This window comes from Channa argus, chromosome 21 (assembly GCF_033026475.1).
Source record: "Channa argus isolate prfri chromosome 21, Channa argus male v1.0, whole genome shotgun sequence".
NCBI lineage: Eukaryota > Metazoa > Chordata > Actinopteri > Anabantiformes > Channidae > Channa > Channa argus.
The window spans coordinates 5,475,135-5,500,421 of record NC_090217.1 but is presented as its reverse complement, the minus strand read 5'-3'; the positions used below and the strand labels follow the sequence as shown (position 1 = coordinate 5,500,421).

The following is a 25,287-nucleotide window of genomic DNA, read 5'->3' as shown; positions in this document are numbered from 1 at the left end:
TTCCCCTTCACAAAATCAGGAAGAAATTCAAATGGGCCGTTAACATTTTGAAATATAGAGGCATCGCTCACCACATCATAGTACTTGCTGGCGTACTGGTACAGTTGATGTAAGGCCACCTGGGTGTTCAGCTTGTCTGTGTGTTGCTGCAAAGTGAACGTATAGAATCTTTAAACATTCAGATGTAGATACTAGTTTATTAAAAAAAGTTTTTACAAATTGTCTGCTGAATTTCTACTGACTAGCTGCACGATCATTTAGTGAACACACTTTATTTTGACACAGAGTTAGTGGTTCATACCCTGGACACCTCCGCGAGGTGTGTATTCATGTCCTGGTCACTGACTGGAATCATCTGTCTGATACCCTTATAGTAACTGGGGAAAACACACACACAAAGTAAAAACATCAAATTGATTTTTTTACCAAACGATATAGCAAATTCAATGAATAAAAACCAGAGCAGCATTAAAATTCTTTAGACAACGTAGTGAATAACGTAGTAGTTGACAACTGCTGTTGTGTATGAAGCATTCAAGTACTTCCAACCCCTATTTTCATTCATGCATCATTTTATTGTGATATATTAATACTATTGTGTTTATGCAGTGCAACACACTCACTCGTCCACCATCTTCTTGTATGTGGAAATCTCTTTTGCATAGAGCAGCTTGTTGCTGGGAGACTCCTACAGTCAAACACACAAAACAGATAATAGATCTTCAGACATTTCCAAGGCTTTTCAGAATCAGCATAATTTCCAAACTCTTGTTCTATGTCAACTCAAGATGCTTTACAGAGAAAATCCTCCTCGAATTGTCCTATGCTGTTCATCAGACTGATGTTTAGGGTTTATTTTGCATTTAAGTGTTGTAATCAACTCTTTGCTGCAATGACAAATAAAGATGTGTGAACATGTTCTATCGTTTGGTCAAAAACAGGCCAATTCATTGTCACTGATTTTCTTTCAGCTCAGTGTTAATGACAATGTAGGTGATCACAGGAAGCAGGTGACTGTCCTCAGAGGGCTGATGGTGAACACATGCATGCTGTGTTTGTGACTGAACTAAGAGCAGGCCGAGCTTAGGATTTGTGTAAAGTAAGACTCCAGCTCCTATCAGTATCATTAACAGAACAGAAGAGAGGTGAGGAATGAAATGTTCACTGTGCTCCTCAGTTATGTTTGAATCACCACACTGCCATAAATCCAATCTGAGTGCAGTGTTGGACCTAAAGGAGGATGAAGTTTAGAGTTTGGATGAGTTGAATTTGTGTGGACTTACTCGACTGAGTTTGTGCTCTGTCTTAGTGCAGGCGTCCATGAAGGTCTGAGAGATGACGTGCAGTGAAGCCTCCACCACCTCCGTCACGTGGACGTCAAAGGTGAAGTTGGGGTTCCTCAGGATGTTCACCCAAAACCGCAGAGGCAAGCTGAGGACACACAAAGACTCCAGTCAGGACATCGGCTGCCAAAAAAGTCCTGTTTTTCAAATACCTGCACCTGGAACTAAATCCACTGTCAAAGTTAAAATATGCCTTAACGCAGAACCTGTGATCTCAAGAGACCATCTTAATAAAAAAGATAATACATTAAAACCAGAAACGCAAGTTAACCGGCAAAGAAACAGATGAACCTTTTTTCCCCCCCTGAACTGTTAAACCACATTATTTGTTGCATCGACAAGTCTCCTGAAATTAACCAAACTTACAATTTTAACATTACGACACCTTCAAAAGCCTGATTCTGCTAAATTCCTGTCGTTTCAACGAGACTGTGTGCGTGATGACAATGGGGATGACAATGCACTTCAGCGATGGACGTTTCCAACTTATGTGCATTTAATCAAATGATGTTGGTAATCAGCCTTTATAGTCGCTGACTGAAACTGAGAAACTGCTTTCATCCATGTCTAAAAACCACAGCAGCAAAAAATTTATGCTAAATTTGCCCCCATTATCACCATAAAGAGAACCATCAATTTCAGACTTTTTCCGACTTTTTCAGGACCTGCTGACACACACCGTTTCTCCTCTCTTAACTCGTCCCCCCATCCTTTCATCTCTTTCTGCAGTCTCTTCCTTTCCGCTACCTCCACAGGCCATAACCCTCGTCAATAATTCACCACAACTGATGAATATTTCATTGTCCAACTTGTTGGTGTGTGTGTGTAATGTTTCTGATGATTGACAGGCTGAACTCAAGGCCAGTTTGAAAGCTGAGAAGTTAGGGGGGAATGAGAGCAATGTCTCGTCTCTACTTCCTCTGTCCTGTACTACTACTTCGTGTTCTCTGTCATTTATCCATCCTGATAACAGTCTGCCAATTAAAGCCGGCTTTTTAGTTTAGCAGTGACAAGGTTATCATTACACTCTAGTTGAGCTGATGAGGTATCACTCAGTCACACACACAAACCTGTAGAAGCTGTATAAATATTTCTCTTAGAGTACAACATAACCATGAATGATAATGGTCACTGGAACGGAATACAATCGAGTGGGAAAATGATCAATAAACTTGTTGATAAGGAAAATAACTCCTGTTTGTTTTCATATTAACTAATAAAATCTCCATCATTTTCTGCAACAGACATCAGGGGACAAAGGCAGCGTCCAGACTCGTGTCTCTTGTTTGCACTTTTTCACTCTGTGTCTAAACGTGCGCTAAATACTGTATATTCACTCATACATGCACATTCAGCCATTTTTATGAATGGAGTAATGTTATCCCTACATTCATGGGCTGATTTTGAGATAACGGACCCCTGGGCACAGGTAAAAGCCCCCGTCCTGCCCCTTCAGTGTTGGAGTCCCAGACTGAGAGACAAGCACAACAATTACAAAAGAGCGGGTTGCATTTTTTGTTCCGAGAGTCCATTTTTGGTAATTGTTTCTCTGTTTGTGGTCTGTCGGTGTCTATTTTCTACCATCCAGCGTCTGGTTTTAGTCATTTGTCAACTCTGTGGTCATTGTTTTTCTTTCTTTGTCTCATGTGATTTCGCAGCTTTTAATTTTGTTTAAAGATATAACTTTAGCTCGGGCTCAGGATCTTGGGCCCATTTGGCATCATCTATCTATGCCCATCGTTTACAATACCTGTTGGTCTTCCAGATGTGCAGCGTCTCCTCATCTACGTTATCGTGTCTCAGTGCCTGCTCATCCAGGAAGTCAAAGAAGTATTTGACAGCAGGGGGGACAACCGAGCTTGAACACAACACACTGCGGAAGAAGTCATCCACAAACTGCTGCAAAGTGCCCTGTAACAAACACACATGCGCACACACACCTTTTTTTTCCCCAATTCACTTTTCAATAAAAAGACACAATATATCAATCAATACCACTTTCTTTTTCACACACAACTACATTCACTGCGAGCACATGGAAGATCAGAGCCAGTGAAAAGCACCGGCAGTCAGAGTGTTGCAGAAAAATTACAGAAACCAAGAGTGTAGGTTTGCTTTCCGAACTGCAGCTTTCATTAATGAGACGTGATCAATATAGTGCGTTTGTCACCACAAAGATCTGTGTAGCTTAAATAATAACATGCAGCCTGAACTGATCAGAGGGAAGGACAGTATCTCTCACACACACACACACACACACACAGCTGTACCTTGACAGACAGCAGCCTGGTCAGGTAGATCTCAGTGATGGCTTTGGTCATCGTCTTGACCTTCATGCTGCCTCTCTTTGACTTCACTTCATCGATTTCATCTGTCGGTCTAACCAGGTGGAAGGTGTTGTCCTCCTCCAGCAGGGCGTTTTCTGTGTAGAGATGTGAGAGGGACACAAAGAGAGAGGGACTGTTAAAACGCACCTTTCTTTTTCTGGACATTGAGTATTTTGTCACTGTATTTGAAAACCCCACATCCAAAGTGTGGGATCAGTTCGCTTAAACTGATGTTACATTATAGGTGAAGATTTAAACATAAAATTTGTTTTTACAGCAACAGTTGATCAATGGATTTTTTACTAACTATAACTACAGCCATCAGATCAGCCTGAGTGTACGAAATGTAAATATAAAAATGTCAAAACTGTATTTCAGCAAAGGACTGGAGTTACATCGCACCTTTACCAAACAGTCTGCTTCAGGGTGTGTGTGTGTGTGAGTGTGTGTACATACTCTCTTCATGGTTGTCCTGCTGCTGGTGAAATGACTGTGTGTGCAAAACTCTGGACAGAACCAAGGTGGCATTATCCCGAACCTGGAAGAAGAAAAACGACTGAAATCAATGGGCAAAAACATGAATAAATCCTGATTCATTCTGTGTAACTGAGCTGTGAACACAGCTATTAGGTGCACCGTGACTCACTGCAGCTGGCTCCACAAATAGTTTTCCTGTTAAATTTCTGTTGGTACAGTTTGCAGAAGTTTCGGTCACTTCAGCGCAGGAGAAAAGATCTGAACTCCATTTTAATTAAAAACAACCAGAGTGTGGAACAAGAGCATAAACCCCAATCTTTCCTGGCTCACTGCATTTCCATCACTGAATAATCTGCAGATAATACCTCTCTATTCTGTCAAATGTCCATTATAAATTCCCAGATAAAAATTCTCTTTCTTTGTCCTACCATCAGTACAGTTATATATGAAAATATATCAGCAAACTAACTGACTGACTTAACATATCGTAGCTATGTGTTATTACAAAAATATATATTTTTAATAGTTATTTTGCCAAACTGCTGTGGTATGACCATTATTCCTACCTAACCACATCTGCTAAATGTGTCTTCATTTTTGTTTTAATATTTGACATCTGAGCTGAGAATTTGCTATAAAGGTTGGCGAATAGGCCTAAACATCATAACTATAACGTCTTTTATTATAACATACAATGAAATTCTTTCTTTGTATTGGAAAGTCCATGATAAAGTATTTCTTTAAAAGACACACATTGGGAAAAACTCACATTGTAATGAGCCAATGTGTTCAGTCTCTTCCAGCGTCCTTCTTTCAGTGAGGTCAGGTCGAGGTCGGACAGGATTTGACCTGTGGAACCTGGACGCCACTCTGTGGACGGATAAGGGAAAATAATGAAAGGTATGTTTAATAATTACATAATTACTTTGCCACCAATATTTCCCTGTAAATCTGTAGTTCCACCACAGATGTGCAGAGGTTGACAAATCTGTGACGCTGCATGTTGTAGCATTCAATCTGATATTAATGATAAATAATATCCACATCATCTGTGTCTTACCCAGTGCAACACTCTCCACCTTTGGCCTCTGTGAGTATGGCAGATTTCTGTAAACCTGATCAATGATCTTCTCTTTCACCTGGAGAGCAGATAATTTTACATTTACCTGACAAAACATGCTAAAACAAAAACTGAAATTATATTTCATTCACTTTTATCAGCACCAAACAAACGGCAGAAGTCAGAGAAACATCACAATGACTGCGGAAAGGCTGCTCCGATTTATTACATTTTATCCGCCACAACCACGACTTTGCCCTGATCATTCATCTATAACTACCAACTATAATTGTTCTAAAATGAAGTTCAGATGAACATTTGCTGTCAAACTTTGTACTTGATCGGATATAATCAAACATGTGGCTCATGATGCCAAGAGCTATAAATCAATGGTAAGAACAGGGTGAGCACACAACCTAAAGAGGAAAACAAACCTGGGAGATGGTGTCACAGTTCAACACTTTCACTGGAGTCACATCTGGTCCCTCCCCATGCACCAACACCTGTAGAGTCTGACATCACAAACACACCTGTCAGCTACACACTGACGCTGATATGAAGAGTGCAAATTACATTTTTTTTTAAATGCATACAAATGCTGTATATGTACATCAACTTAATCAACAGTAAACTAATCAGTTGATTAATAATCTATGACGCTATGGCAACATTACTGTGACTACTCTTTACTGAGAAAACATCGACAAGCTACATGTGTTAACAGATGTGTTACCACTGCGCCACAGGAGTTCATGAATGCAGCAGCAATAACGTCCATGGATTCACTGCACGCACACAACAACCATCAAAACCTGAGGTGTGCAGCTGCAGTGATACAGCGTCGCACCTGAGCAGCCACAGCTGAGGGCGAAACCACTCATGCTGTTGTAAATACTAGCAGTGCTACAGAATACACAATAATCTGTGCATCAGAATACAGCTCAGCCTCTCTCAGAGGGCTATAGCGGGGGAATGCAAATGCAGTTAGGAGAAAGCTGTTCCACCTTGACCTTTTTGGGGTTTTATAGCAACCAGAGAATATCTCATGTTAAAGAAATGGCACAAACAACAGATTCATCTTTGAGAACTGGTTACTTATCCTTTCAGCTTTAAATCAAAGATCAATTCTTTTTTTATAAAAATGAATAACACTACTGCATTGAAAAGCTTAAAACAAGTGGCTGGCAAGAGGAAAAACATTCACCCCAGACTCCAAGAATTTGAGAGATTGAAACATCTTAATTGTCATTCGAGAGTCTGGAGAAAACACTGACTACTGATTCATGCAGTAAAATGATTTCAGGGACACAAAGGAAGAAATCTGCTCTTTCGGTCTAAACATTCTGGGTCTGCAGCCTAAACTGAGGTGCACTGAACACTGCAGTGTTTGTGTGTACTGTGTAGACTTACCAGTACAGAGTACTCAACATCGTCCCCCAAGAGTCCTGTGTCGTTTAATGTGTACTTTGCTTTCTTCACTTTGGCGTCCACTGGCCCCTTTTCAACCTGGTGCTTTAGGGCCTTGAACAGTTTGTATAAAGGTTCCCCTGCTGTGTCCTAAAACAAGGACAGGTACGGACACACACACACACAGTCTCTTAAACCCCTGGTGATCACAAACATGTTGTTTTCCCTTTCTAAATATCTTTAATCACCAAAAGGAGAAGAAGGAGAAGAAGAATCATATATTGACACTGAGGTGCAACAAATCAAATGCTCCCACATTCTCAGGTTATTCTATTAAACTGCTTTCTATAACAAAAATAATCAGGAATGTTCTGGCCTGGTTTTATTCAGTGGGCTTCAGTGGTGCAGAGTTTCAATTGCCGTTTTAGAGACTAAAACTAGAATCACAGCCCTGTGCCTCTGCAAACGAGTCAAGTTACAGTTTCTACTAATGTCTGTCCAGACTTATACTAATATCCTCATGATTAAAAGTGAACAGACACGTGAGGCTTTTGAACTAATCATTTCATCCTTAAGTCCAAGTGAAAGTTTGAGCCAAATTTGAAGAAGTTTCCTCAAGGCGTCACTGAGATACAGTATCTTTCTAAACAGACAAAGCAAAAACATAATAAAAATGTCGATGATGTGATATCTGTGTCAGCACTAAAGTCCGGTGTAAAATATTAAGCTAGAAAAACACTGAACACCAGCACAACAACATGCTGTATCACCTGCTGCTGTCAATGTCAGCTTTCCAAAAAGCCCAAATTGGCCAAAACAAAGCAAGTAGAGCGAAATATACTGTAGGTATGCTGAACAGGCTTTAGGAAAGTTTCTCAGAGTCCATTATATCTGAGCGAATGGGAGAAGAAAGAGGAAAAGAACTGCAGAAAAACAGAGCGAAGAGAAAAGGAAACAAAAAAAAAACAGGAAGGTATAAGTTAAGAATCTGTGTTGTTACCCTGAGGAACTGATAGAGACAGATGCACATCCAATTACAAAGCATCCTCTCCACCACGGTCTCTGACCTAGATACACACACACACACACACACACACACACACACACACACACACAACAGAGAGAAATATTAGCACTGTACAGCAGCTGGCAAATGTCATTATTTTAAATAAATTCAATTACAGCTAAAAATAAGTAAATGTGTGTGAGAAGTTTTTTGTACTTAATTGTTTGAGCTTTGCAATTGTGTCAAATGTATGTACCCATCCTAAACCTTTCATTTACAACTCAACAACAAAATATAAACTATGTATTGCAAAGTGCTCCGGGTTTGGTTTGGATATAAGCCATTTTCTGACATTTTATAGAGAAGTTAAACAAACCAAAAAACATATATATACATATATAAGCAGATTAATTGATAATTTGGTATTTGCAGTTATTTGCTCAATTGTTTTCTTCTGAAAAAAAAAAAAAAAAAACAGTATTATTATTATAACAAAAATGTGCTAATGAATGATCACATTTTTTGGGGGAAAATCTGGGATAGAATCAATATATAAATAATATTTCAGAGAAGAGAATAATATTAATTAGAAAACATTAATTAAATCTGAAGCCTGATATAAATCCAACAGGTCATTCTGAGTCTTTATTATTTCCGGATGCTGTGTTTGCCAGTGTATCCCTCCCTCCCTCCCTTCCTTTACCTCCTGAGCATGAGTTTGGGGTTTTTGTTCTGCACATGCTCGTCCATCAGTTCCAGCAGCAGCGTCCTCATGATGTCCGTATAATATTCCAGTTTTCCGTGAAGCGCCACCGTCAGCAGAGACGCGAAATAACCCCGAGAGCGGGCGTTAAAGTCTGGACGACTTTCCAACGTGTGGATGAACTAGAGGCAGAGAATACGGCAGATGTTGACATTTAAAAAAAAACATGGCCGAATTGGAGACGTTCATTCTTGACTCTGTCAAAAGTAGTTTCCCACAAAAAGACCAGACTCACAGTCCATTTGTTAGTGTTTCCTGGAGCTTTTAACAGCAAACACAGAAAAAATGAGCATCTTTTTATTGAAACTGAATAGTGTTAAATGGCAATAAACCTCATAAAGCTAGATTTACTGAGGTAATTTCCTCTGAATACATTACAATATTTGTTCATCACAGGAGCCAAACGCTGATAAGTAAACTCATCACAAATGTAAAGGTGAGGATGGAAACCCTGGTTCATTTTGACCAGTTATCCAAATAAAACAACCGGGCCCTCAGTTTTAAAAAATTGCTTTCATGGAGACACAGAATGAATGAAAAATACAAAAGACACTAGGAGGAGAAAACCAAAAATCCACTAAAAGCTTCAAACTCACATTAATGAGAAAGGTTTTACTGTTGAGCAGGTTGGAGAATTGGTTGAGTGCCTGGGTCACGATAGCTCTGCGGTGTTCTGGGATTTTTATATTTCCTGTGATCATGGCATCGTTGGCACCCTCCTTGGAAGGCAGGAAAAAGTTTTGGTCAGTGTAGGTTTTGTAGTCCAGGAAGGGGATCCGGGCCTCGCTCAGCTCACTGGTGTGGTCCTCCATTTCAATCATCAGATCTGACAAACACGGGACAAAGAAATTCAATTCAATTTGTTAAGGGGATAGCACCACATTCTGATTAGGATTTAAAAAAGGCCTAATATATTTGTAAACCATTTATGAATATTTTATCCGTTATTATCCTTTAAGAAAAAGAACTTGTAGGTTACTATCACACTTTGAATTTTTATAGTACATTTTTCTATTGTTACAAACAGTGCACGTAACAACACATTTTCCACTTCTGCTTAAGTAAAGCATCTGTCTGCTTCATGTCTACTAACATCTATTTGCTAAATGACTAAATGTATTTACATTTCAGCCTGTGCATTTCGACGTTTCATTACCCAGTCAATTTCACTGGATAGTCCCACACTTAAAGTCTTCTCGGAAACACATGAAGTGTGTGTGCGGACCCCCTCCAGCTTACTAACAGAGCCGTCAGATTCTGCTGAAGAGCGGTCTACTGAGTTCACAGAGAAGACCTGAAGGGAAGTTTTTGATGTCTGAGCCAAAATGCTGCCGGTGCTGCCGAATCATGTTGGCTGCAGCTCACAATATGGAGATAAACTGTCAAAGTGGTGTCATCCTCTCGTCTGCGAATGCAACGTGTGACAAGATGCTGACAAAATTCAGCTCTGCAGACAGAGGTTTGTGCTGCGTCTGCTGCTTGGCTTGGACACTAAAAACCTCAATGTAAGTCACGGAGCTCTGTGAGTTTACTGCACACACAGAGCTGATTTGCTCTTTAAGCTTTCCTACATAAGGTTTAAACTTTCTTTCGTGCATTTTCTGTTTGTGAGTGTAAGACAATCAACAATGATCTTCTGTGAGAAAACACAGAATGCAACTTATTACAGCATTTGTATTATCATAGTACCATGAAAACCATCAGCTGCTATGATCTGTGAACATAACACAATTACAAAACTCAAAATATGACCCATCAGATGGTCATACAGGTCGTAAAAAAAAAAGCCCGGAAATGTAAGGCAAATTGTGAAATCCTTACAGAAACGGTCCGTTATAAACATGTCCACACAACATTCTGCTTCAGCTTTACTTACTGCTGCACACACTGTGCATTTCAGGTGTACTCTGTTGATTTTACCTCTAAATCATATGAATAATCTTTCACCCGACTGCCTGTCTTTCCACCACTTTTCCGAATCTGAGCAATCACTTTAGGAATCAGTCTGTGAAAATGATTAGACCTAAAAAGTGTATCTTTCTATCCCACAGTACCAGCAGCAAAAAAATTTTTTTTTTTTTAAATCAAAATCAAATTTAATTTCCTTCTGGCAGTCCTGTATATTTCCACTCTTGCAAACCTGCTGGACACTTTCAACAAACCTGGGTTAGAACAAACTTGTTACCTGTAATTATCTCTGAACCTGACCTGCTCTGAAATATTGATTTAAGACTCACGACCTAACCACTGAGGCTCATCAATTCTGCTTTGCGTTGCTGGACAGTACAGGCAAAAATTGACCGGGAACTAAATACATGTTAGAAAAATAAAAATATATAAATTAAAATGCACAGGCTTTTCCCCCCACTTTTGTTAGCTTGGGCTCAAACCAACTAATGGAGCAGGCAGACTCACACCTCTCCAAATCTGTGCATGAGGTTATGCACACAGTGCAGATAACTTCATTAAAGGTCGACTTCAACAATTTTCAAATGGCTCTGTCTTTAGAGTTTAGAATTTAAATGTACAATAATGCTTTCAAACTTCCCTCTGACTTCCATATCATCATCAGGAGTTCAGCAGGCAGAGCATTATACAGGCTCCACCAGCTGCCTGAATTTTTCTGTGTTGCTTCTCACTTTTCCACATTTATAAATAAAAATAAACTCTCACATATGGACACAGTTGTATTGAAATATTTAGGCATCCCTCTACAGAATACATTTTGTTGTCTCATATATCAACCATGGCAAAAAACAAACAAACTTAAATGTAACTTATGGGGCCCCAGACTCCTGGTATCTTGCCCACCGAGTGTGGTGTTATTATAATCAGCAGAACCACTGAGGAAAGAAGCTAAAGTAATAAACTAGACGAACGCCGCCATTAAAAACAGGCCAGAAAGCTGCACTTTAATTTCAGACTTTATTTAGCAAAGCGACACCTACGTTCCCAACATAGCTCGTGTGAAATCACAGCTGTGATGTAAATGCGTGTACCTGTGAACTCTTTCTTGCAGCGATCGCGAACACTTTCCTCCAGATTCTCCAGCTGATGTTTCACCTTCTCGTACTCTCGTTCCGCCTGCTGACTCTTCCTCCTGTTAGTGCACACAACACAGTGACACGACAGGTGGATATTGGAGTAAATCGACAAAAAAAAAAAAAAGCATGTTTTTTTTTTTAATAATCTGTCTAACCTGTAGCAGTAGACTGACACAGCAATAAAGACCAACATCGGTACAATAACTGCAGGGATGATTATAGCCAGAGGAATGTCATCTTTTCTGGCGTAGTAGACTGAACCGACCATCCACTCGCCGTGACCGAACTTGACCTGCAGTAAGACAGAGACTATACTGTATATTTTAAGAGATTAGGAAGCATGAGGTTGAATTCGAAATAAAAATCTGTGGAATTTAAACAACTATGAACAAATAACTAGGTGGTTAAAGTTTGAATATGTAAGTCTGTTACAGGCCACATCCTGTAATTCCCTCACAGGGCACAGTGAATATTTCATTCCCCACCTCCCCCTGCAATGTGTTTACCACTAGCTCCAGCAGGTCGTTGGTCGTGTCTCTGCGCTGGCGTTTGGATCTGGCTTTGGGCTTTGATGAAGGTGCGTCCAGGATCAACTTATCATCCTGTACAGTCGAAAAGAGAGAAGGAATGAAAACGTGTAACCGTATTGGGTTAGTTTTCCAACTCATCCACCAAACATAAAAACTGTTTCACTAACTTATTTTTTGCCCGTATGAAGTTACAGACTGAATATGTCAATGAGCCTAATTGTGCTGTGTAAAAAAAGATTTAGGAGAAATCACAAAAATGAGAATGATTTCTGGAATATGTTCATTTCTTCTTTCTTATTCACTCCTCATCTTTATCTCAAGTTCTGTTTGACATTCAGGTTAAAGGATAACTTCTCTCATTTGCTGAATTAATTTTATTTTCACTAAAAGCAACAGTGGGTAAAACAACAGATGAATGAGTCTCAGACATTAAGTGTGACTAGTAGCAATTCATTGGTTGTTAGATTTAATGTCTGTGGGGATATAAAAAAAATATGTCTAAGGACCTTCACACATTAAAAATTATGCAAATAAAAAATGTGAAAATACTAAATGTTTGGAGGTAAATTAAATAAACCACAAATATTCACATCATCGTTCAACTGGGCTACAAAGACCTGGTGCTGGTCGTAAAATATTGTCTGAATGCTAGTATTAATAAAGCTTTTCTTGGAGGTGCAACACTGCACGTACAGAAAAGTTGAACAACTGTTGAACAGCTAGTACACCGTCACCTCTCAGACCTCAAACCTGAATTGAGTAGAATCCAAATTACAGCAGGTTTAGACGCAGATGTGGTGATATTCTACATTTAATAAAATGCCAATATCAGCTCCATCTCTATGTTGCTGTTTTCGGCGAGTCTCTACCTGCAGTATGTTAACGTGACAGGTGGCATCGCCAACAAACGCTTGGGCCTCTTTGGCTGTCATGGCCTTGGAGAAACCTCGTCCCTGGTGAAAGGTAGGAAGAGAGAAAATGCTACAGATCCAAAGATAAACACTTTGCTTTACAATAAAGAATTAATTTCATTCTCCGTCCTCACAGTCACAATTATGACGCCTGTCTCAGTGATGCTTTTCTTGGCAAGCTCGTCAAAGCTGGGGTCAGGGTGATATTTGAAGGTCTTCAGCTCCTCCACCACGTTGTCCATCTGCACAGTCGTCCTGAGAGAGTCGAAGGAGCCAATCACGGGCGGAGAGTAAAACTGGAGAACGGTGTCGTTCTTATGCAGTGACTCCTGGATAAACTGAGAGGGAAGTGGAAAAGAGAGATTTTAACCATGAAATAAGCTAAAGATGTCAATCAAGATGTGTCAGACGTTTTATCCTCATCTGTTAATGTCTTTACATTCAGACATGATTTAGTTTCTGCAAATTTTTTAAAGTTTGCTGGTTTTCTCTGTATTAGATCATATGTTCAGATTTTGCTTCATCATAAGACGAAGCTTAAAATAATCAACAGGCTGTGGAAATAATTGCTAGTTGCTACCCAGATGTCTTTTTATATCACTTCTAAAGTCATTATGTAAAGCATGTGAAACTGTATTGTGTTTTACTACTTGCAATAGTTAAATGTAGTTGCTCGTAAATGAACAAAACATACTAAAATAAAATCTGAGCTCTTTTTTTTAATCTAAATCATAGTTGCACATGATTGTGCATTTTGTAGGCCAAAATTCTTTTAAGATTGTACCTTTATGACCGACATGTTTCTTTTTTGTCAGCGTTAGTAACAGCTGCAAGGGACATAACACTCAAGGAATATGACTTAGTATTTTTATAGTAGAGGATTAAATTACAATTTAAAGACTCTACAGTGGGAAAGGGGCTGCTGTGCAGCCCCTCTGGGCATTCCGTAGCTTTAAAGTGAGTTTCTGCTCTTTGTTTACTGTACAGACCTCAAACCTAATTGTGACCCACAGTACACTCCCTACGCAGCACAAAACAGCAGAAACAGACAAAGTACCTAATAAGTGAACAACAAGTGGGAGATTTAGCAGCTCTATAACATTATAGACAATCAATACTGGACGTTGATGCACCAGACAGACACAAACCTGACTCCAAAGTTCATAAGCAACTGTTTGACAACAAGCTCAGCGTGTCAGGTTAAAAGGTGACGATGACACACTGGCCCTGTGACACAGTGTGGACCTGTGCAGGGTGTACGCACCTTTCGCCCAATCACAGTGGGTTTAATCTCAGTTGACCCCGTGACCCCTAACAGGATACTGATGGATGGATGTTCACTGCATTTACAACTCGTTTATTCTGCCCCCAAGTGGCTAAAACAAATCAAATCAAGTGCTGAAGGTTTTAATCTGATCATTAAAAGTGTTTGGATTAAATCTCAGTGCAGCTGTAACTTTAACTTCCGATTTCCCCCGTTCCTCTCTTCTCTCTGCCTCTCTGTTGTGTCTCCCTCCCTTTTTTGCCGGCCCAGACGGCAGCTTTTTGATGAAGCGGCGATAAAACGGCTTCACCTCCTCTCCCCTGCAGCGAATCTTTCCTAAGAGACTCTGTCACTCAAAGCCATTCAGCAGTGAAATGGAAGCATCGGCCCTTTTCTCCGTTTCAGGGTTTTGACTCAGAAAGAACAAGTGTCAGCTGTGGCAGTAGACTGATATACATCGGGGCGACATTCTTCTTTTATTAAAAATAGGATTTAGCCCTGTCAGTTTGTCCCACTCTGGTATTATGTGGTTAGATTGGATGCATGTATATTGCAGAATTAATGAGAACACCTCTCATAACTTGCAGAACACTCTCCCAGAACTGATTCCATAGTGCAAGAGCTGTTTGCGACTAAACTTTGATCAAAGAAACTCTTACTTGCTCATTTTAGAGCATAGAACACCACATTTTTAACTTGAACTTCCATCCATCCAAGGTTATACTGCTTATGTTTTACAGTGTAAAACCCGGAATGTCAGTGTTTTAAAATGATGAACTGCAATATATTGACAATATTAGAAATTTTAGGACAATGACGGCTAATTTTTAATTTAAGAAAGTTGATAACAGTAAGGCCAATGCATGTATTCCACCACAAAAGTCAAACTGGTGCAAATTTCATTATAAACAATTATTAAAACACATATGCTTATTGATAAAGGAAACACTATATGCTCGGCTTTTCTTTAAGATCATGGTTATTGCAGATGCGATCAATGTTTTTATTTATAACTCCTACAGAGATTGATGCAACACAATTCTGTTAAAATTATTGTACCAGTCCACAAGGGTGGAGAAAAATAAAAGCAGGGAGAATAAAAACCTGACTTCAGATGAGGGAGAAATTGATTTGTATGAGCAATAACTAAAACGCGGAGGAAGAGGAAAAACAAACCTTTGGCAAACGGAGCCGAGGAACAAGAGCATGTGTGAGAAATGGAGAGGAAATGAAGGACTACTTTAAACAAAGACCCCACAAACCCCAGCAACATGTCTCTCTGGAGACACACACACACACACACACACACACACACACACACACTTACCTCTACAGGTGCAGTGTCCTGTGAAAATTCATCAGCAGTGGGGCTGACTTTCATCGTGGCTCTCTGGATCAGGTCAAAACCAGTTCCTACCACCGTGATCTTTCGACCACCACTACACACACACATACACGTGGAAATTAATTCAAGCAAAGAATTTACTTATGAAATGCTGTCAAATACTTTATTTATATTTCTAATAGAGTATGACGACGGTTTAAACAAAGTAAATATGAATCTCCTGCATTCTGTGAGTAGCCAGCAGTTAATAATCAATAAACCTCAAATCAAAACACACTGCTTTTTTACATTTACTGTGAGCCTGTGGTATTGCAGGGCGTTTATGTTGTTATGCACATACTTAACTGTTAAAGTGAGAATTTAAATACATGTTTTTATCATGTTATGATTTTCAGAAAAAATATCCACTACAAGCACACTGACCTTCATCTACCACCTACTGACCTTAAAAAATGAAAAAGCTGAGCACAACATACTTTTACTAATGGTGCAAACATGGTTACTTAGAGAAATATTTTGAATATTTATTACAGATTACTCACCATATGAAGCTGTTTTGGGGGTTATAATCTGTGATCTTGGGGTTTTCAGAGTACTGGTACATTACTGGGACGTCCTTGGTGGTGTTTTTCCCATATTTCACCGTCACAGTTAACGGATCAGAGGGGACCTTCTGCCCCCGATACTTTCCAGTCCTACAGGTGATATGTGAGCCGAACGACAGGCTGACGAGGACAGAGGAGGAGCATGAAGACAACAGTTTCTTCAGAAGAGAACGCAAACATGTTCCAATGTAAATAGGCATTGCTTACACATCACAGGGAACGCCCCCCACAGTGACGGAGACGTCGTCTTTTGTTGCTGTGTCTAGGTCCTTTCCACGGATGGTGATCACGGTTCCTCCAGCTGCTGGACCCTTCACTGGCTCGACATCAGCTGGTTTGGGGTCCTGGAAAGAACAACATAAGGCTATGTAGTCAAGTAGTAGACATGTAGTTCAAAAGTAGTTTACAAAATAAAAGCCATAGAGAAAAGGACAGTATGACACTCCAGTGATGCTCTGTTAATTATTTTTACTTTAAACAGTGAGAAAAATACCTGACTTCTGCTTCTTTGCTAAAAAACAGTTTACAAAGTTTAGTTTTAAATGGACCTTGAACAGAAAAGACAGAAAAGACAGCAACTGCAAGAATGATCGAGCAGTCAAGTGTCCAGAGTAAATGGAGGAGTGCAGGGTTCGATCGGGACTGCAGTGCTCCAATGGGGCAAAGTACAAAAATCTATCAAATTTAAACATCGCTAAAGATTTGACGCACATGACGTCACCTCCAGTGAAAAGAAAAACAAATGGCAGCCACCAGGAGGAACCGACTAATAATGTTTGTATGTAATTTTACAGTTTCTATTGTAGCACATTTTCTGTGCTACAACTTGACAGTAACCTAGTGAGTGTAGCGAACACTGATGAGGAACCGTGTGGGAAGGCTTCAGCTCAACACCAGGTGGGAAGGGCGGTGGTCTTTTTAACGTTAGTGTGGAGGAAGCTAGAAAAGTTTGGGGCAACCATTTATCACTGGAGTAAAACGGTCACAGTATGTTAATGGTAATGAACATGTATCTCAAACTCAGTCTTGTGTACAATGAGCTTCAGATGATGCCTTAACATCCACTCCACAATGTTTGCAATAACACGTGGCTCTACCTGGCAGTTGGATGAACTGTTGCTCAATGACAAGTTACCCTTTCTTAATTGAACATTTATAACCCTTTTCAATTTAAATCACCAGCTACTATCACATGGAGAGATATGAAATCAATCTGATTTGAGCTTAACCTTATTACATGGACGCTGATGTGATCAGAAAAAGAATTTAGTCTCCTGGAAATGTATTATAAGAGCAAGTTTTTACAAGCTTTGAGGGTTCATTTACTAGACCACCAAGACGGAGCCACATCATGTCATGGGAACTGTATTTGTGTTTCCTCAGGTCTTTACATGGCTAAAAAAAGCTATTGTCTAGAATTTTAATTGCACATTTAATTGAGTCTCTTATTTGATTTCGCACTCAGAAATCTGTTATTTGAAAAAAAAAATTGTGAAGGCTTCAGCATGAAAACATTTTAAAAACAAAAGCTCAAATCAGTCAATCCAAGAGAAAAAGTCAAATTAAAAATAAACATGTTACAGCTTGCTGTAGGCATGAAGGCTGATATCACATCATAACCAACACATATCCTATTCTCCAAACTTCAATAATTAAACCTCAAGGTTAAAAGTCAACGTAGGACGTCCCCTTAGTTGAGTTTTACCAACTGGTGTTTAAAGAATATCGCTAAAGGAAACAAAGGTGGTAAAATGCAGTAGCTGGTTGATTCCCTGTTTGTTCTGGACGGTTCTGTACTGTGCTGACAGCATGGCAAACAAAACAAGAAGCAATATTAATTCTTAGTGACGCCGCAGGATAAAGCAGCTTCGAAATGTACGAAGTCAATCTGTCTGGAGAATTAAGACACAGAAGTCGAGCACCGTGCGAAATAACTTATTTGCATTTGTGTGAATGCAAGCGGAAAAGAAATAAAGGTGTAAATATGAATTTAAACTGAAGAGGTACAACATTGTTTTCTAAATCAGCATAGCCGGAGTGTTTGGTATGCAGCTGCTGGGATGTACTTAAGCGTTTGGTTTGTTGGCGTTTCCGATTTGTTCTTGCTGTTCTGGCAGAGAGCTGCAAACATGAGAATAAATATCCCAGAAGAGAGGGAAACTCATAACAACCCTAAGCAGTTGGACATGCTCGAACAAAACAAGGGCACAGAAGAAAACTTAAATTCAAACCCGGGGGTTCATGAGCAGATACTGTATAAAAGTGCATGGCAGTTAGAACAAATCAATTTATTTTAGGATATTAAAAAAGAAACTGTATACTTTTATCAGCTGCACTAGTCCATTTCCTAATATAAACAATGGATCACATGGTTTTGTTTATGAAATGTGTCGCTTGTAGCACTGAACCCACAGCTCTATGGTACAGGAGTTTTTCAGATCATCGATTTGTTAAAAGCTTTTTTACAGATATATTGGTGGGTTGCTGCTTGAAAGAAAGAAAAAAAAAAAAGGTCATCATTTCCTAATAGATATCTTTCTCGTTATTCTGTCATAATGTACTTTTTCATTATTATGAGATGGCGTTTTATTCTGTTTCTGTACACCACTGTTACACTGCAGACATTTTGTCCATATACCACTGTGAAGGGTTGTGGCGGGGCTAAAGCGGGTACCAGCTGTGACTGGCACGAGCTGTGGGGGGGGGAACCCTGGACGGATCGCACGCTCATCACAAGGCTGACACGAGGGGACAAACAAACAACCATTCACACACACCGTCCAGTAAATGTTCTGCAGTGGTTCTGGTGCTGTCTGTGTTCGAGGGCAGCAGCACATTCAATTGATCAATCAGCAGCAAAAAGCCTCAATGAGCCGAATTGATCAATCAATTATCCCAATTAAGGAAGCTTTTCATATCAGAAGTAGATTAAAATGCATATTGATGTGATGATTCCAGTTCGTAGTACCTGAAGGCTATAGCTATCTAGATTTTCATTTCATTTAGATTTAACTATACCTTTTAGAATTTTGTAAGAGCAGTCGTGCCATAATGTCATTGATATGTAGATTTGTGCATGACGACTTCAAGCAACTTTTTAAGTCGGTTTTAGCTACTTTCCGTTGAAAATAACTGAATTTCACTTAATTTATTTAATATTTCTTCCCCAGAAAATGTTTTGTAATAAAACATCTTTGTTCTAATTTAACTAAATAAATCAATAAAATTTGTATTTTTGTTATTAAATTATCCAAGCAGTACAGAGGCAGGTCTGCCAAGCATTATTTATATAATTTTGGTTTCATATTTCCATTTTCACACTGAGACCAACAAATCCAACAAAGTCACTGAGTGAAAGCAGTAATTTGAAGTTTAAACCCTGAGCAGAGTTGAAGAGTTTACAGACTGGGATGTACTGCTGCTCCAGTAAATTGTTCATTTCGATCTCAGCAGTTTGCTTTAATTAGCGTTTTGTCAGCGCGACAGAAAATAAAAAGAGAAATATTAACGAGAACATTATTTCAATTAAACAACTGAGCCTTATTGAAGAAACAAAACAGAACAGCAGGTAAAACATATTTATTTTGATCATATTTATTTATCTATTTGTGGTATGTAGAAGAAACTGCTGGAAGTAGAGTTTTAGTGCAGCTGCGAATTTGTATGCGGAGAGTATTTTCACGCATTGCTGCTTCTTCAGGGTGTAGATTTCCCTGCACCGCACTAGACGAAGGCCGTGTGCTTGTACTTTATTATAAACCTTTTAATGTTCCTGGGATTTGATCTCCTGAGTTTGAAGTAGCTGTGTCACACAATGTTCTGTATTGCCTCAGAAACTTTGATGAGTTGTGTACACAGTGTCTGCAGGTTTCAGAATGCAAGATTTACCATTTTTAAAACTCCCTGCAGTTGAACAAAGGTGCTTTATGGAACAAAATCCAGACACAAAGCTACTGTATTTCAGATAGAGGAGAGGTAGTGATTATTATTGAATGACTGCATGAATAAGCAGCTCATTTTATAAGGAGAGATGTGTTTTCTGTGTTTAGTAAAACTGTTGCATATTGCAAACCTGTATGTGCTGTATTGAAAAGTGTTGTTTGGAATTTTCCCTTCTTTCGCTGGTACATTCTTTATGCATTATCATAGCTAGATGCTCATGAATAGAACAGCATCAAAGATGCAGCAGGAATGTTTAGCATCTGCATGTGCATATGCACGCAGAACACAATAGGAAACCATAAACCCATAGCAACATTCTAACAATAAAATAAATAACAAAAAAATAAAATAAAACACAAACAATCTTACATATAATGTAAATATGAAAGCTTATCGCTCAAAATAGTGTACAAATGTATGTAAAATCAGTTTTTAAGTTCCCTAGACAATTTGGGTAATAACCTGAACAGCAGTTAAGTAAAACACACGCTGAAATATCATTATGTATGTACAGTGGTGTTTGGTCTTGAAAAGCATGGTAACGGACTCTTCAATGAAGAAGACCCCAGCCAGTAATCACAATTACAAAACACAGTTATGGAAGCATCTTTAGTACAGTGTTTGTGTTTACACCTACCCGATAGGTGAAAATGACTTGAGACGTCCCTGTTCTCCCTCCTTCAACTTCTATCTTCACTGGTCCACTGTTGGTCAGTGGAAACGGGATGTCAGATGGTGGAGCTCGCTTTGCCGGGCCGATCTCGCACACCACGCTGTGGACAGAGATTAAATGCCAGTCACTGCATGCCAGGGGAGGGCAACTGACCATTAGTGGTATAACGCAATGAAAAGTCAACAGTTGTTGGCTCTAGACCAGCAAGAGCTGCTCCAAAACCAGTTTTCTTTGCCTGTCTTGAGATGTTGAAATGCACTCGAAAAGAACTTGTTTGAGATTAGGTTCTGGGAAACAGAAGTGTAAAACAGTATAGAAAAAGCTAGCACCTGGACCTGCTCTTACGATTTCTACTTTTAAATGTTCCACAAAAGGAATTCACAGGAAAAGCACAGTACACACAATCAATAGTTTTTATATGGAAGCTTGCAAATGTTTGATGTTTAAGGAATTTAACTTAATGTTTAAAGACTGTTTGAGATCGTAATGCAATTAGGCACTTAATTTATGTTATTTGCACAAACATGCAAGTAGATTAAAGCCACAAAGAGATGCAATACTGTGTTTTCACTTTTATAGTATATATATGCAAACTTCTATACTGTCAAAGAAAATGAGAAAATCAGCTGTCTGCAGTAATTAATTGATGAAGCAGGCTATCAAAGGTTCATGTAAAGAGCTTCAACCTAAACTGATCAGACAACAGCCCGACTCTTGTCTGCTTGTTAAAGTGCCGGTTTGATTACCTGGTAGAGACAGAGTATCTGTCTTCCTGGTGAACACAGTCCACTTCAGCCACTGTGATCTTCTTGATGTCTTCCTTCTTTATTCCCATGTTAGAGCCTTTGATGGTGACAGAGATCCGACCGTTCAGAGGACCAAAGCGAGGGATGATCTGCAGAAAATGAAAGGCGATAAAACAGGCTGCTTGTTTGATAGTAACACTAACAGCTCAAAACTGCATTTCACTGGGTTTCATGTTGCCACCTGACCATGACGGATTAAGCCGTTTGCTTCAAATTTTTTATTTCTTTCCCCAACTTGAGGGAGGGTTTTATTTGTGGCTTGACATTGTGACATTTTGCCGTCATTAATTACTACAAAGTGAATCTCCTATGTGATTAATGAATCATTGTCATCTCACGAGTGCAGTCTGATAAATTGTGGCACGTCTTTTTCAGTGATCAGTTCAGTTCCCAGGTCTAAACAATTGCCTTACACATTTTTAGTCATTAAACGTGTGTTCTTTACTGTGTAACAGAGAGTAGGGCTATATTTTAATAGAGTAGGCTACTTTCCTCTAATGTTAGCAGAGGCTCTGGTGAAACCCAGGAGAAATCACTCCTTATTTAGGGTCAGGCATTTTCACATTTTCAGGTTGTTTCAACCGCAAAAGTCCTTTAAAGGTTTTTGGCTTCATTGTATTTTAAAGGTCTTGTTTTCTGCTGTAATTTTCTGCAACCATGCCTCATAATTCTTAGAAAATTGGCTTGTACTCCTCTGCAAATTACTAGGATGTTTTGAAGAGAAGCCTGTACAATTTGCTACTAATTAAAAGGGGAAATGGACAAAGAGTTAGCGGCTACAGTTGCGTATTTTACCTTGAAATTTTTGCAATGCTTTAAATACTAGGTAATTAGGAGGAGGGTTTACAGGAAATGAAATACAGACAATACAGGATACATCAAATAAGACAATAGCAAAAACATTTAAAGTCTTTTTAATAAAAAAAAAAAATGTGCAAAGTTCACTATCAGTTGAATGACCTAACAAATCTGAAATCATGCTTCGCTCATTGTTGTTGCGATATCAAACATGGCTTTGTGCAGGAGTTAAACTTAACTAAGTGGTGACAGTAAAATTCCTTTTGCATTCTGTGATGTCATTAATGAAAATAAATACTTTAATAATAAGATGTAGCTGTAAACTACCTATGGAGACAAACTGGCTGCCAGCACTAGAGAAAGAAATCTGCACATGTCTATGATGGTTTGGATTATTTAGCTTGAATTTGATGTGACCACATGGTAAGTAAAAGTAATTTCAACTCTCCCATATATTTAAAGCTTTGTATTTTTGGCCAGTTAAAAGCTCCCCACAACATGTAGAAACACCTAACAACTCTTGACCTAATGAGCTGCTGCCCAGAGGAAATTGAGACATGAGCTGAAACTAATGACGGATATTTCAGAGAAAATGGGAAACAAATTGAAGAGACAAACTGAATAGGGTTTGAGAAAGAGAAATGAATTCTTAAGTGTTACACTGAAGCGAAGAGGTGATTGATAGAGAAATTGTTTGTCTGTGAAAAAATATATGGATTTTTAAATGTGTAGAATCTGATGTGAAGAAGAAGATGAATGTTTAACTCGAGTGTGGCAGAAATGATCTATGAGAAATAACTAATGGAGCTGATTTCACAAGTATCCTAACAGATGGAAGGGGCCCTATTCATCTTTCATATCCTTCTGAAAGACGATTATATCCTCATATCCTTTGTGCACTGCTCTTCTTCAACACTCTTGGAAGAAAAAAAATGTCTCGGAAGCTGTTTCATAAAACAAGATGCAGCAAAAGTGTAAACAAACATTTTTTCAGTGTTTTCACAGATGTGTTTCACTGGAGTTTAAGCAGCTTTTAGATGCTTGGGGTGTGTGAAGAAGAGTTTCAAAGCGGCAGAAAGGAAATAGGAGAGAAAAGCATCTTCATCGTAGTAAAACTATGTTTAAAATCCTGGCATTGATTGAAAACTGTATTCAATTACATGCACACAATTAGTAATTTAGTAATATGGCTAATGGTGAGAATAATGCTAAACCACATGACACATTAAAGCCACACTTTGGTCCTTTTCAATTGAATTCTCGTCACTGTGGCTGTAAACATTATCAGCATGAATATGTGGGACAAATGTTTTACGGAACCCTGATTCTGAGACGTCTCAGCACAGACCAAAGTGTAAATGAAGGTCTAAAAATTAAACCTAATGGTAATACTAATCATGACAGAGGGCCTGGTGGATCAGTGGGTAGAACATCGGGTTGGAATGCAGAAGGCCGCAGGATATAATCCCACCCCACAAGTCGTGGCCTTGTTGCTGGTCCCGAGCCCGGATAAAAATGGGAGGGTTGCAGCAGGAAGGGCAGAACGTGCAGAACACACTCTGCTGTGGTGACCCCTGAAGGGACAAGCCAAAAGCTGCTGGTGGAATTAATTATGACAGTGTGTCTTTTTAAAATTTTATACACAAAGTGGGGCATATTCAAATTAACTGTTATCAGACAAGCCAAACAGGAATTCATCAAGGGCTCGTCATTATTTAGTTAATTGGGTACATTTTGGATGTGATGGGGATGCTAAGAGACCACCAAAACATTAAGATTCCACCTCTGAGGACCAGGAATATCACTGAATGTGACCAAACTGTTGTTCACGCCAGAACTTTGGCCCGATGTTGGTACCAGAAAAAAAATATAAGAGTTTTCCTCTGAAGATTGATCATCAACTAGGGTAAACCAGACCTCAGACAGCAGCTTATAAGATTGTCTGTTTGTTTGTTAAATCATTCTCATCCTTGGTCAAGCAGAACATCGCTTGGTTGTATTTTTTTTTTTTTACTTCTTTGCAAATGCAGCAAATCTAAGAAGGTGCAGTCAGCAGTTATTTATTTAAAATCAATGTAAGAAGTTGTGTTTTTATATTACAGAAGATATATTTCTGATGAACTGTTGGGATTTACAGTATGTCTGAAGGTTGCCTGGTCTTCTATTTGCAGTAAATGCAATAAACTGAATCTACTAAAGCTGCTGTCTTTTAAATGACACAGCCAAATTCACAGCATTGACATTTGAACTCTACAGCACTTTGAGGCGACTTTCTGCAACAATATAGACAACAGCAGGATATAAATAATGTAGAACATTATGCAAACAAATGTCCTACATTATGTAACTATTTTCTGTGGCATTTGCAATCATTTGCATAATGTTTTAACAGCTTCTTGTAGATTTTGACAGAAATATATTATGTATATATATATTGTATATATATATTTGTCAACGGTAATTTACCATATCCAAGGAAAGTCTTTGACGCAAACATGTTTCTTCACGTGTCAATGTGAACAGCTTCAGATATGCATTTTCAGTTGGAGTATACCACTGGCCTTACAGAGTGTAAAGGTCACCACCAGACACGCTTCACACATATCTGCTTAACAACAGCACAACAAAAAGCTCATGGAGTTAAAGATGTGTGAAGGACTCACATCGGTGATCTCCGGACTGGGGCACTGTGCCCGCTGTGGTGATAGGCAGAGTTCTCGATACACACAGGAGCGCGAGGCAGCGCACCAAACACACTGGTACATGGCATCGGCGTGTTTACACAGACTGCAGTCCTCTCTCCCCACTGAGCAGTTATACAGCACCACTATTGAAAAGGTATAGAAGAAGAAGAAAAGCTGGAGCTAATTACCATGATTCAGCTGGAACTGAATTGGAAATGAGAGTGAGAGAGGGACTCAAACAGCGTGATAACTGCACTTTCACATGTTGTCTTTACTTGTGTGAGATTGTGCGTGCAACTGTG

At 39.1% G+C, this 25,287-nt stretch overlaps 1 protein-coding gene across 3 annotated transcripts in view; it reads right to left on the bottom strand.

The window, feature by feature from the left end:
• Window positions 1–25,287, bottom strand: part of plxnb2a.1 (plexin b2a, tandem duplicate 1) — a 155,648-nt gene that overhangs the window by 4,590 nt on the left and 125,771 nt on the right. For all 3 annotated transcript variants that reach the window (XM_067489965.1, XM_067489967.1, XM_067489966.1), the window contains 25 exons: window positions 24,965–25,128; window positions 21,444–21,592; window positions 20,662–20,797; window positions 16,290–16,426; window positions 16,020–16,202; window positions 15,460–15,571; window positions 13,003–13,206; window positions 12,827–12,910; window positions 11,934–12,029; window positions 11,583–11,719; window positions 11,383–11,483; window positions 8,980–9,209; window positions 8,324–8,505; window positions 7,615–7,681; window positions 6,618–6,764; window positions 5,642–5,719; window positions 5,208–5,286; window positions 4,917–5,017; window positions 4,127–4,208; window positions 3,614–3,765; window positions 3,094–3,254; window positions 1,284–1,431; window positions 624–688; window positions 302–377; window positions 72–146 (listed from right to left, as the gene is read on the bottom strand). In XM_067489965.1, coding sequence (XP_067346066.1) covers window positions 72–146; window positions 302–377; window positions 624–688; window positions 1,284–1,431; window positions 3,094–3,254; window positions 3,614–3,765; window positions 4,127–4,208; window positions 4,917–5,017; window positions 5,208–5,286; window positions 5,642–5,719; window positions 6,618–6,764; window positions 7,615–7,681; window positions 8,324–8,505; window positions 8,980–9,209; window positions 11,383–11,483; window positions 11,583–11,719; window positions 11,934–12,029; window positions 12,827–12,910; window positions 13,003–13,206; window positions 15,460–15,571; window positions 16,020–16,202; window positions 16,290–16,426; window positions 20,662–20,797; window positions 21,444–21,592; window positions 24,965–25,128 — 3,146 coding nt within the window. The remainder of the gene's footprint in view (window positions 1–71; window positions 147–301; window positions 378–623; window positions 689–1,283; window positions 1,432–3,093; window positions 3,255–3,613; window positions 3,766–4,126; window positions 4,209–4,916; window positions 5,018–5,207; window positions 5,287–5,641; window positions 5,720–6,617; window positions 6,765–7,614; window positions 7,682–8,323; window positions 8,506–8,979; window positions 9,210–11,382; window positions 11,484–11,582; window positions 11,720–11,933; window positions 12,030–12,826; window positions 12,911–13,002; window positions 13,207–15,459; window positions 15,572–16,019; window positions 16,203–16,289; window positions 16,427–20,661; window positions 20,798–21,443; window positions 21,593–24,964; window positions 25,129–25,287) is intronic.